Source organism: Saccopteryx leptura, chromosome 9 (assembly GCF_036850995.1).
Source record: "Saccopteryx leptura isolate mSacLep1 chromosome 9, mSacLep1_pri_phased_curated, whole genome shotgun sequence".
Lineage (NCBI taxonomy): Eukaryota > Metazoa > Chordata > Mammalia > Chiroptera > Emballonuridae > Saccopteryx > Saccopteryx leptura.
Genome location: NC_089511.1, coordinates 5,122,922 through 5,136,283, shown reverse-complemented (window position 1 = coordinate 5,136,283; position 13,362 = coordinate 5,122,922). Strand labels below are relative to the sequence as shown.

Sequence of the window (13,362 nt, the reverse complement as noted above, 5' to 3'; positions counted from 1 at the left end):
AAATGTTTATTATGACTCTAAGGAGCATCAACATGGACTAGGTCCACAGACACGAGCGCCAGAGAAAAGTCCCCATGGGAGGCAGAATTGTACCTCCCGCTCCCGGGGGCCCCACCAGCACAGGAAGGTTATGATTTGGGGTGTGTGTGTGGAGGGGCTTCTGTCATGAAACGACCTGTTTCTGATAGGTCCACCAAATCTTCAAAGTAGAAAAACTAAAAAAAAAAAAGAAAAAAAAGTTAAAAAAACAAAACAAAAGAGGAGCCCACTACAGAGATGAAATGTACACAGACAGACAAGCAGGCAAACTAAAAGTTCTTGAAAGTATTTTACTTCAGATTGAAAAACGAACAGCTCCCGTACTGTTCACGGCAAGATACACAGTATTCACGAGTACAATGCTGGTCGGCGGAGGAAGTGTGCGCGCCTCCATTGCTCCTTCATGCTTTTTTTCTCTTAGAAAGATACTGTTTACCAAAAAGAAACTTCAGCAGTACAGGAAAAACTATTTTCCCAATACATTTACGAAAACCTAAGATTCCCAACGGAATCAAGATTATCTTCCCGCTACCACCACCTTTAATAAATCACATGCTTATTGGAACACTAATTGCCGCACCCTAAGAATACATTCACTTCCAACAATGAGGGTGTTCTTTAAAAAAAAAAAAAAAAAAGGTCAGTGTGGTCAACGTAACATGGGGCTCCGCAAGGATGAGGTGTCTGAAGTAGGCAGCTAATACTGAATTTAACTTTATTTTATAAATAATTGTTCCCTTAGCAGTAAACGTCAGTCTACACATTCACAAGAGTCCTAAAAAATAAATACTGCGATTATGCACACAATATGTTATGACAAATCTAGTTTCGAAACACAAGAAGCTCGACACCTTGATAAAAATTCTGATCAGAATAAAAATGTCACTCTAAAATTTAAAACATTGTCAAAGGAACATCACATTTAAAACCTCCCCCGGTTCACACAGGATTATCGTCAGTTTCCCGGTCTGGAACACATTTCCCGGTTGTGAATTAAAATACAAACATGTTGAAAACTGTTGATTGCTGGGATGACATTTTGGGTTTTGGTCTTACTTGAGCATTATTTTCTTTATAAAATGTTTCACTAAGTGTCCATTAATGGTCTGATTGGTCTTTAGTACTTCATAAATGTATATTAAAGAAATTCCTTAAAGCCAACAGTACTTTGTATGTGAGCCACGCACACGGACGCTAAAACATAAGCGTGTTCACAGTGAGAAAGCACTGTCAGAAATGTCACTTAAACCCGATCATAAATATTCCCGAGTTGCAAACTCGACGTGTGACAAACAGCAGAATTGTACATCTCGTTGGCGCTCAAAGCTGACCACAACCAAAATTTACAGTATGATTGGAAACCAGCCAATGTTTAAAAACGTTTTAATGCATGAGAGAACGATTCCACGGAAGGAGCGGGGACAGAGACTGGGCTGACAAGGAGTATTTGGTCTCAATAAGGCAATACAAAACAGACCCATTATCCAAGACCATTTCATCTGGAAAGATCGACGACACCAACAGCAGAGAGGGGAGAGGAAGAAAGACGGTTTTCATGGGGATGACTTCATTAAAGCTGTTGACGGGTGTTCTCTCCCACAGCGGTTTAAGCGTGGATCTTAAAAAGAGAGACAAGAACCACGAGCACACACAGCACACGGTGACAGGCGCCGGCATGCGGGGTCGGCGAGGCCCGAGGGCTCGCTGCGGCAGGATCGAGACCAGACGCCGTGCGGTTCTTCCCACCAGAGAGAGAGAGAGAGAGAGAGAGAGAGAGAGAGAGAGACCGCAAAGGAAACAAACACAAATCCAGACGACAACACTACAGAAAACAGCTGCGAGTTAATCTTCAGAGATGACTAGAGAATTTTCAGTGTTTACACAAAAGTACATAGTACAGATATATATATTCGTTTGTACAAAATAAAAGAAGTGTCATTTGCCACCATAAACCTTTTCTTGAGAGAGAACACATTCGCAGCAGCAGGTCACGAGGGTCCTGTCCCGCGATTCCAATGCCAAGGGAGACAAATCAGGTAAGAACTAATCACTTCCCTACGTGCGGATGTTAAGATGACAATTCAGATTATTTTGCAAACTAATCCTGAGAAAAATCTGTTTACAATTTAAACAGTAATGTTATGTAAAAAGTATTAACAAATCCACTATTACAAATATCAATTTCCTATATGGTCATCTATATATACACACAATAAAATGGTAAATATATGCAAAAATATTTTAAAAAAACATGCACATATCCTTTCCCCTTTGGAACCTGGGCTTCCTCCACGATCCCCGAAATTCTGTTTCCTTCCTGTGATCCCACCCCACAGAAGACTATTCCCTCTAACTCTGCATAAAGCCGATGTGAAATAGATTTATTTTAGATTCAAGCTTTAAATCTTAAAAGACCCTGTTGTAGCATATGACTTATCAAATGAGCAGCCTCCCCCCCCTTTTTTTTGCTTGCTTTTTGTTTTTGCAGCTGTCAGTCTTCATGATCCATTCTGTGGCGAGCTGGGAAAAAACGCAGTCGCTAAATCAACACGTGGACAGCGTCGGGCTCCTGACCGTGTCCCAGGAGTCCCCAAGGCAACTGTCCCGGGCGTGGTCACTGCCGCAGAAGCCAGTCCTTTGCACCACGCCGACTATCTGCAGAGGTCGGACAGGGGGGCGTCCCTCTTGTGTTTCCTCTTTTTGCCATGGAAATACTGATTATTGGACTTGCCCTGATGCTGCTTGTTCGTCATCAAGGGGCCGTGGCTGGTCTGAGCTGTCCCCTGGAAGCCTTTGCTGGAGGCGCGGAAGAGCCGGGCCGGGCCGTGCTGCAGGGAGGAAGCGGCACAGGCGTCAGCACGTCAGTACGCATGCGCCCACGCCCACCCAACACGGGGTGGGGCCAGGGGAGCTCTTGGGACCAGAACCAGGGGTGCGCTGACCCATCGGGCGGGCCGAACACGAACGACACTCCAGGGTCCCGTCCCACAAGCTCTACACCTGACGTTATTCTGCGCTGGGAATAGAGAAATACACACCGCCGCCCCACCTTCTCAACCCAGGTGGACATGAACTTTCCCTAAGGAAACGGCCCGCAGCGCGGGCGCACAGGCGCTGCCAGGCCCAGGGTCTCCACATCGCTCCTCCCCGCTGTCACCTGTCTCGTTAATGGCCACATCCAGGTGAGCCTGTCTGCTGCACGTGACTACGGCTGCAAAGGTCAAGCAGATTCCGCTGGTCAGCGGAAGGAGGAGGTGACTGGCAGAGCTGTTGCTCTCTCCTGGCCAGTGCCTCCCCGGGTCCCACGGCACTGGGACCGGTCAAACGGCCTAGGCCGGGGGCTAAGACGGCCTGGTTTCTTCCCCCACTTTGATTCATTACTCATAATAATAAACTTTTCAGCAACAAAAAAAAACTTAGAGGCCCTGTGTGGCCTTTCCAAGTCAAAGCTAATGCTACACAGCTGAATGTGGCCGGCGCTGCCTGGTCATTGCACCAGAGGTACTGAAGGTGACACTGTAACAGCACGCTGGATTCCCAGACCCGTGCTGCGCAGGCCTTGACTTCAAGTACAGTGAAACCTTTTCATAACTGGATGCGATTTTTTTGTTTGTTTTTTGTATTTTTCTGAAGCTGGAAACGGGGAGAGACAGTCCGACAGACTCCCACATGTGCCCGACCGGGATCCACCTGGCACACCCACCAGGGGGCGATGCTCTGCCCACCAGGGGGCAATGCTCTGTCCCTCCAGGGCCTCACTCTGTTGCAACCAGAGCCACTCCAGCGCCTGGGGCAGAGGCCAAGGAGCCATCCCCAGCGCCCGGGCCATCTTTGCTCCAATGGAGCCTTGGCTGCGGAAGGGGAAGAGAGAGACAGAGAGGAAGGAGAGGGGGAGGGGTGGAGAAGCAGATGGGCGCTTCTCCTGTGTGCCCTGGCCGGGAATCGAACCCGGGACTTCTGCACGCCAGGCTGACGCTCTACCACTGAGCCAACCGGCCAGGGCCACTGGATGCTATTTTTATGCTGACTCTGGACTAGGAGCAGTTAGGATGGACAACTCATGACGCCCAATCACTAGGTCCCCACAGGGTCCGTGCTACAGTGCTGTCCCCCTAGGACTCAGCACACCTGTCACTAGAGGCTGTCGTGCTCTGGGACCTCTGGGAACAGAGAGGTTTGTTCTTTACCCTAGTGTTTTCTTTAAACCCAGGATGCGTATATATAGACATATAATAGACACGTAAGAAATTGTCAGTATTTTGTACTGAATGCCAACAATGACAAACCCGAGTTCCACGCACCTGCGATTTGTTGGCGCTGTTGGACGTGTTAGTGGCCTGCGTGCTCTGCGTCTTCCCACCTGCCTGCGAGGACTCCACGGACACGTCCTGCGATCCCACACGGTTCCCGGCAGACGGACGGCAGAGCAGCTGCTTTGGGGTTTTGCATGGTGTTGCATCGGAATCCTAACACAAGCCACACGAGTTACAATGTGACACTTTCATAATTTAGATAGTCAATATTAAGAAAGGAAAACAATTTCAGCTAAGCAATCCCTGGACCACATTTAAACACTGGGAGTTTAAGAGAGCACACAGGAATTTACAAAACAAACTGCTTAAGTTTTCCTCCAACACTGAAAGTGGCTTATTTTATCAGAAAGTTTCCATTCATTCTTAAATCCCCTGGCCATGCCTGACCTCCTTAGTCAGCCTCAGAGGAGCTCACGGAGTGCCCACTGATTGGCGTCTTTGTTTCCAGAAATAAACCACGGCACAGCGTACGGAGCGGGGTCCTGGGTGGGGACCCAGGTCCCAGCCCCGGAATCAGTGTCTTCAACCAAATACAGAATGACCGATCTCAGGGGCTCCATCTCTGAGACTCTGTGATGACAACTCAGGGAGCCCCCAACACACAGCCTGGGGATGCGGACTTCTCAGAGATGAGAGGAAGGCCTGCCTGTTTGTGGCCCGCCTGGGTCTGCTGCTCTGCCCACGGGTCCCCCCCCCACCCACACTGCCCCCGGTGTCTCTGGGTCACGTGTTCGGTCCCTAAGGCTCCCTCCCCAGGCTAGCTCTGCTTCTGTCCCACTGTGTCTGTGACATCCAGCTCCGCACTGTCCCCACACTCTGCTCTAGGAACCAAAGGGCCACACAGGCCGGTCTGCATGTGAGGATTTATGACTCCACTGAGACGCACGGTCTTTGTCAACAATAAAGCTGTGTCCTTTCCACATTAGATGACTTTGTAAGTCACACGACTCATAAAGTCAAAATTCCAGTAATGGGTAGGCCCACTGTAGATCTCACCTGAGTGAACTCAAAGTGAACCCTGAGAAGGAAGAGTCACTGTAGGTGCAACTGACACTAAGAACCCAGTGAGGACCAGCCAAGCCGAGGGGACAGGAATGTCTGAGTTAGACGAGTGCTGGCTGTCCCCACTGTGAGTCCACTAAAAACGAATGAACTACACATTTCTAAATGGTAAGCTTTAGGTGAATTCTGTCTCAGTCTGTAAAAATTAAATCAAGAAGCTCAAACACATTACTGAGTGGAAAGCCTTATCCAAAAGAGTACATACACAATGGTTCCACTTAAACCCTACAAGAGGCAGAACTGACCGACAGTGGAGAAAACCCCAACCGGGCGGCCCGAGGGTGGCAGGGACCGGCCAGGAAGCCCCACCAGGGAGCCCGCCCGGAGGGGGCGCACGGTCTGTCTCATGAGGGGGTGGGTTACACGTGTGGATGCATCTGGGAGCATTCAGTGAGTCTCCAATCACGACTTCCCCACGTGCTGGCTTTGTGACTGGTCCAACCCTGCGCTCGGGGGACAGCACACACTCTGGGGAGGGTGTCCATGGCCGTGGTCACACGGAAGCGTGTCAGAGGAGAGAACGGACTGTGACAGGCACGTGCCCATGAGCGTGGGGCCCAGTGCTGGTGCAGACGGGAGCTCACTAACACTCGTCCCCTCCTGCTGTGCTCGAAAACGACAATACAACGTGGAGAACCCCCACAATGGTCAGCATGGCGAAGACTCACCCAGCAACACACCAGAAGATGAGCTCCCCGCCACCCTCCAGACAGTCGCCCACGACAACAGGCCTCCCCAGCGCCCAGGACTGGAGCAGCCCGGCCTGCCTACTTACAACGTCACTGGAGCTGGACTGGGTGGCGGAGGACGAGGACACAGGACCTGATGACGAGTTGGACGAGTGTTTACTGAGAGACTCCGAGGCTTTGCTCCTGCACTTCCCGAGGGCCTCGCTCTCTTCGGAGAGGTTGTTATTACATTTGTCTAACTGCTGAGAATCGACTATCAAGGTCACACTGTTTCCTGAAAGGGGGCCACAGATTGGAGACCGTTTCTTCCCATGAAACCCTCACACACAACCCAGAAAAGCCCCACCAGCCAGTCGGCGAACGGGAGACTCACCGTTGCACACAGGCTCCGGCCCGTTCTGCAGGCCCCACTGCTTGGATATCCAGTCCCGATACGTGGCCACCTCGTCCGTCACTCTGATTATTCTACCTAATATGCTGTGTGCATTTAAGAGACAGAGAGAGAGAGATTCATTTGAGGGTAAGAAGCCACAACCGACTGACACACTGGGCTGACCCAGGTTAAGCTTTTACCTCTCTGTCTCGTTGTTGGGATAGTACTTGGCGATGGGTGACACAGCGTGACTCAAGACAACGTAGGCATAATCAAAGGCCTGCTTCACCTGCATGGCCCCGTACGAACTCCTTCCCACATCGTTCCCTTGAAAGGAAATGCACATGTAAGAGTGGGCTTGACCGCTGCTTACTGGGCACTGAAAGCTCACGGCCCTCTCCCGGGACACCAGGGGAGATCGCTGTCCCCCCAGAGCTGCGCTCGGAACCTGGCTGCTGGCTGACACGTGCTCCAGGCGCTGGCGTGCGTGCCGCGAAGCAAGCAGGAATAACGGGGTACAGATGACTGGACGTGTTCTGGCCTACCAGGGACAACACCACAGACAGTCCTGCCAACAAAAGTACCCGCCTGTCCTCTCCTAAGGGTGGAGCCGAGTGATCTCAGAAACAGCTTCGGTTTCTGTCGGCTGTGTGCCTCTCCCCCGCACTAAACGATGAGCTCCTACAGAGCAAGGACCACCGAGCGGGAAAAGCTCGATGTCCCTTACGTGGAGGAGGCTCCTACGGAACATCTTCTCAATGAACAAACACGCAGAACTACAACTGTTTATGAGACACCCAACAAGCCAGAAAAGGCTCCGAGGGAACCACGGTACCTCTTAACTCCCTTTCCTCACTCATTTTCGAAGTTAACACATGACAGCAAATGACCAGAAGCATTTCACTGAAGTCCTGTAATGCAGAACTGAAATGCTTTGCAATTAAACCGGGAAAACGATGGCTCAGAAAGGCCAGGAGACAAGCAAGCAGACGTCACTTGATGCAAGCCTGGCAGGGTCACGGTTTCTGTTCCCTCTCAAGCCAGCGCCTGGCCGACGAGCACGGGGGGGCCGTGCAGCATTAAAGGGGAAGGCACCAGAATCTCAAGCCAGCGCCTGGCCGAGGAGCACGGGGAGCCGTGCAGCATCAGAGGGGAAGGCACCTGAATCTCAAGCCAGCGCCTGGCCGACGAGCACGGGGAGCCGTGCAGCATCAGAGGGGAAGGCACCTGAATCTCAAGCCAGCGCCTGGCCGAGGAGCACGGGGAGCCGTGCAGCATTAAAGGGGAAGGCACCAGAATCTCAAGCCAGCGCCTGGCCGAGGAGCACGGGGGGCCGTGCAGCATTAGAGAGGAAGGCACCTGAATCTCAAGCCAGCGCCTGGCCGACGAGCACGGGGAGCCGTGCAGCATTAGAGGGGAAGGCACCTGAATCTCAAGCCAGCGCCTGGCCGAGGAGCACGGGGAGCCGTGCAGCATCAGAGAGGAAGGCACCTGCACGGAAAGTCACTTGTCTCTCTGAACCCTCTGCTCGTGACTGCGCTATGCGGCTGTGCTCCCACTAAAGCCGGGGCTGGAAAACAGCTCAACTCACAGACTCAGACACAGCACGGCGACCACGGAGGGAGGGGCGGGGGAGGGAGGGGCGGGCGGGGTAGCTGGTGACGGGAGGAGACCTGAATTGGGGTGCTGAACACACAGAGCTGTGTAGAGATAATGGATTATACACCTGAAACCTGGAACGTTTCAGTAATCAAGGTCACCCCAATAAATGCAATAAATAAAAAAGCCCTGGCTGACAATGGGCTGCACTCAACACAAGATGACAACACAAGAAAGAAGAAAATGGCCGTCACTCTGAGGACTGCACAAACCTGCCCAGCTAACACCCTTCCCCCGTGCCCTGTGCCCTTAGGAGTCGGACGGGGTCCACTTCCAACTCACCTGGAAGTCTGGAAGTCGGCAACACGGTTTCCTGGGAGGGGAGTGTTTGTTTTCAAGTGTTTTTCTGGTGTGTGTTCGTGTGTGTGTGTGTGTAGGTGTGTTTATTTTCATATGTTTGCTTATGAAGTATGTCGACAAAAAAAGAATGACCACAATTAAAAGGTGACCCTTCAGTCTCTCTCTCTGAGCCCCAGTGCACTCTGGGCCCGACGGCGCCGCCCCCGCGCGCAGTACCTGGCTGCAGCGGGTCCTCGATGTACAGCATGGAGGGCCGGTAGCCGTCCAGCATGGTTTTCTGCACTTCCTCTTTGGCCACGTACGACCCACCGTCCTTTATCCGGATGCCGGTCTTTAAATAATTGAAGTGTCGTCCATACAATTCAAAAAATTCTATTAAGAGAACACCATAGTTTGTATTGGGGATGCAAGCATCTTCCCTGGGATGTAACTAAAACCAGAAGGAGAAAAAAAAAAGAAATTACATTGAAGATTCTCTAGCTTAGGAAGGCGGGGGTCAGAAATGACGGGTGACCTCTACAAACGACAGCGTGGATCGTGCTTTGGGGTCAGCAGAGTGGTCGGTAGGTAATGGAGACCACACTACAGCCTGCCGGCGCAGGACGGGCTGGGGACCACCTCGGGTGTGGCAGGGTGGCCTGGCCCATTGGACTCACGAGCAGCACCAGGCGGCTGGCGGGCACACAGCGCCACACAGACACACAGGGCAGGAGCGAGGCTGCGCACTGCTCCGCCCTCGGGCGGGTCTACCCAGCACCGGGCACAGGCTCAGCTGTGCTCAGGACTTTCCTCCTCCGGGCATTTCTAATACTACCTTCCCTTACGGAAACCACGCCACACCTGTGGTGTGTTAAAAAGACTCTCAAAAATACTAGAACATACAGGACTGAAAACAACAAACATTCTTTCCTAGGAATTTTTACTTCCTTGTCAAGTTACAAAAAGGTTCCCCGTGGACAGGGAAAAGTCACCAGTCATCAAGGGACACACGGCAGTTAAGAGCCTGACTTAAACCTCTCCCAGTGACTCAAGGGCAGTCTGAGGGGTCGGCGCCCACACACCTGCAGGAAGCTGACGGCCATCAGGAAGAGGCTGTAGGAGCCGATCCCGCCGGTGAACACCTCGTTAAGGTCCCTCTGCAGTAGGAACTGTTTCAACACCAAAACCAAGTAGGGTAACACGGGGTACTTCTGAAAAAGAAAGACGGGCGTTTTCCACGAGATCCTGCATTAGGAACGGCTCGAAGCAGCCACAGCACCCTGGTCTCGGGGCATCAGCTGCTCCTCGCACCACAATGTGTGGGACAGACTGCACTTTCCATTTCAGAGCGAGCTATAAAAAAACAAGCTACAGCAATTCGGGACATGGGGACGTAGATAATGGCCCCCAGGACCCACCACGGGACAGAAACACCAGCAACAGGTAGCTGAGGACCTCACTCCCAGTGTTACCGTGAGAGGCATCTGTACACAGGTAACTGACAACACGGACAGAGTCTCCGCTGCGGAAGCCTGGCTCAGTGGCATGTAAAGAACCGTGTTTTGTCGGAGGCCCCCGACCAGGTGAACCAGGGTCCTTCACATGACTCTGCTCAGCCCAGGAACGGCCCAGCCTGGGACTGCACGTGGGCAGGCGACCAGAGCCTGCCCCGCTTTCCAGAGGATGTGAGAGACCTGAGCTGGCAAGGGGACAGTGTGAGTCCGCCCTGCACTCAGGCACACTCTCAGTAAGTGCTGTACTCCCTGCAAGCCAGGCCGTGGCTGGGGACACGGATGGGGACAGTGCAGGCGCGGACTTCGGAACGAAGCCCTCCCAGCCGTTAGCTAGTCACTAGGTCCTAGTGGGTTACCCAGGGCCCCCAGCTCCCGCTCACACTGTGGACACACACGTCTCGGAGGAAGGGAAAAGCATGTGCTTCCGCCCATCACGTCAGAGTAAACAAGCACGAGAAAAAACAAAAGCGTGGGGCAATAACCATTTTTAAACCTTGCAGCTGAGGTCAGGAAGAGTCTCTTTAAACGAAATAAACCCATCTGTGCTGATAGTAAAAAAAAAAAAAAAAAAACCTTCCAAAATATTAAGTTAAAAAGAGTAAGATAATGCGCGCGCACAGGGCGCTGCTCCCTGGGGACACAGAGCCGACGGAAGCCTGTCGGGTGTGAGGGGACTCGCCCCTGTGACCCCCTGTGACCCCTCACAGCAGTCAGTTCTGCGTGTGCCTCCTACTCTCCAGCAGAAACCATCTCTGGGAAAAGGAAGACACCCCCACACACGCCCGGGACCCCCGAGAGCGGAGACAGAGCGCACACCTTCTCTCTCTCCGTTTTTCTGTGCTCTGCACATTTATACCAGAATAAAGAAGTTAACAATTGATTTACCAAAAAAAGAAAAAGGCCTGACCAGGCGGTGGCGCAGTGGATAGAGCGTCGGACTAGGGTGCGGAGGACCCAGGTTCGAGACTCCGAGGTCGCCAGCTTGAGCGCGGGCTCATCTTGTTTGAGCAAAGCTCACCAGCTTGGACCCAAGGTCGCTGGCTTGAGCAAGGGGTTACTTGGTCTGCTGTAGCCCCACGGTCAAGGCACATATGAGAAAGCAATCAATGAACAACTAAGGTGTCACAACAAAAAACTAATGATTGATGCTTCTCATCTCTCTCCGTTCCTGTCTGTCTATCCCTCTCTCTGACTCTGTCTCTGTAAAAAAAATTAAAAAAAAAAATTAAATTAAAAAGAAAAAGGCCAATTAAGTTGCTAAAAAAAAATAAAAAATTTATAAACAAACAGAAAAGTTCTGCGGAAAGCAAAACCATTGTGACAGGTTTGGCTTGGGGAGACGCCAGCTGAGGGTGAGCCCCGGAGTCGGCAGGAAGGTGCTGCTGACAAAGTCCTCCCTGTCCTGGAGGCCAGCTGAGGGGAGCGAGGAGACAGGGGCGGATACCACAGAGGAGACAGGTGGAAGCCTGCCGGATCGCTCCCAGGCTCCCGGGGAGGCCCTCCTCTGGACCCTGGGAGACTAGAGCAGCCGCCCCCTGGGCTCCGCTGCCCGGCAGGGCGTCAGCACCCCCCCAGCAGAGCGCCCCCCCAGCACAGCTGTCCCCCCAGCAGAGCTGTCCCCCCAGCACGGCGCCCCCCAGCACGGCGTCCCCCCCAGCTGTCCCCCCAGCACGGCGCCCCCCCCAGCACAGCGCCCCCCCAGCACAGCGCCCCCCCAGCACAGCGCCCCCCAGCACAGCGTCCCCCCAGCACAGCTGTCCCCCCAGCAGAGCTGTCCCCCCAGCACAGCGCCCCCCAGCAGAGCTGTCCCCCCAGCACAGCGCCCCCCAGCAGAGCTGTCCCCCCAGCACAGCGCCCCCCAGCAGAGCTGTCCCCCCAGCACAGCGCCCCCCAGCAGAGCTGTCACCCCAGCACAGCGCACCCCCAGCACAGCGCCCCCCAGCAGAGCGTCCCCCCAGCACAGCGCCCCCCAGCAGAGCGTCCCCCCAGCAGAGCACCCCCCCAGCACAGCGCCCCCCAGCAGAGCTGTCCCCCCAGCACAGCTGTCCCCCCAGCACAGCGCCCCCCAGCAGAGCACCCCCCCAGCACAGCGCCCCCCAGCAGAGCTGTCACCCCAGCACAGCGTCCCCCCAGCAGAGCACCCCCCCCAGCACAGCGCCCCCCAGCACAGCTGTCCCCCCAGCACAGCTGTCCCCCCAGCAGAGCGTCCCCCAGCACAGCGCCCCCCAGCACAGCTGTCCCCCCAGCACGGCGTCCCCCAGCACAGCGTCCCCCCAGCAGAGCTGTCCCCCAGCACAGCGTCTCCCCAGCACAGCTGTCCTCCGCCAGCTGTCTGCCCAGAGCTCTAACTTGAGTTCACACTATGTGTTACTGTTACAAGCAGAGCCGAGGACCGCGGAACCTGGGCACAGAAAAGCAGCCTGGTCAGCCGTGCGCACGCGAACTCGGCTCAGCAAAGCCTCCCGGGGCCGCGCCCCACAACACGTCGAACAGCGGCTCCGAGGACGCCCGGTCCATGCTCTGACCTTGGTGAAGTCTTTGATGAGGTCTGCTGCTCGCACACCGTTCTGCACATTAAAGCTGATGTCAACTTTCACTTCCGTAAAAGAGTCTGTTAATTTAATAATAGGGACCTAGAAGGGAAGAAAGGTAAAATGAAAACACTTGAACCAAACCGAATGACAAAATCAGGGGACAGAAGGTGGCCCGACCTGAGTCCTGACCTCCTCACAGGACACAAAACACTGAGTGTTCTAATACTGCGGACCATAGCTAACCTGCCTTCTAGAAACTTCACTGTGTTGTTTCTATTGGCTGAGAATTTTGAGATCAGGTGGCAGAAACCTTTCTTGAGATAATACACTTTGGCAAAGTTTCCTACTCAATGTGACATCACTACACGGTTTCTAGTAAAAAAACCGCTAGAAGCCTGACTGGTGGTGGCACAGTGGATCAAGCATCGACCTGGAACACTGAGGTCGCTGGCTCAAAACCCTGAGCTTGCCTGGTCAAGGCACATATGAGAGTTGATGCTTCCTGCTCTTCCCCCTTCTCTCTCTCTCTCTCATCTCTAAAATGAATAAATAAATAAAAATAATTAAAAAAAAAACCCCACTAGATTCTAAGTCACATACACAACCCGTGGGCATCATGGCTCAGTTTTGCCAAGAGCCCCAAACACAGCCTAGCAAGATGAGACAAAATGCAAGACTTATTCCCAAACAGAAGATGACAGAATGATTTATACAAGCTGTTGGGAATTCTCTAAAAGACCGGGAGAGCTCAAGGGGCACCACGTGTGAGAACGCTCAGCCCAGTCCCCGTGCAGACCTGGGCTTCCCAATCAAGAAGGTTTATAAGAAACAATGGGACCCTGGCCGGTTGGCTCAGTGGTAGAGCATCGGCCTGGTGTGTGGGAGTCCCGGGTTCGATTC

At 53.2% G+C, this 13,362-nt stretch overlaps 1 protein-coding gene across 4 annotated transcripts in view; it reads right to left on the bottom strand.

The window, feature by feature from the left end:
* Window positions 1-309: 309 nt before the first annotated feature.
* TENT4B (terminal nucleotidyltransferase 4B) overlaps window positions 310-13,362 on the bottom strand; it is a 52,461-nt gene continuing 39,408 nt past the window's right edge. For all 4 annotated transcript variants that reach the window (XM_066350000.1, XM_066350002.1, XM_066350001.1 and 1 more), the window contains 8 exons: window positions 12,454-12,561; window positions 9,497-9,625; window positions 8,652-8,865; window positions 6,677-6,803; window positions 6,477-6,580; window positions 6,190-6,377; window positions 4,341-4,505; window positions 310-2,867 (listed from right to left, as the gene is read on the bottom strand). In XM_066350000.1, coding sequence (XP_066206097.1) covers window positions 2,691-2,867; window positions 4,341-4,505; window positions 6,190-6,377; window positions 6,477-6,580; window positions 6,677-6,803; window positions 8,652-8,865; window positions 9,497-9,625; window positions 12,454-12,561 — 1,212 coding nt within the window. In that variant the 3' untranslated portion in view covers window positions 310-2,690. The remainder of the gene's footprint in view (window positions 2,868-4,340; window positions 4,506-6,189; window positions 6,378-6,476; window positions 6,581-6,676; window positions 6,804-8,651; window positions 8,866-9,496; window positions 9,626-12,453; window positions 12,562-13,362) is intronic.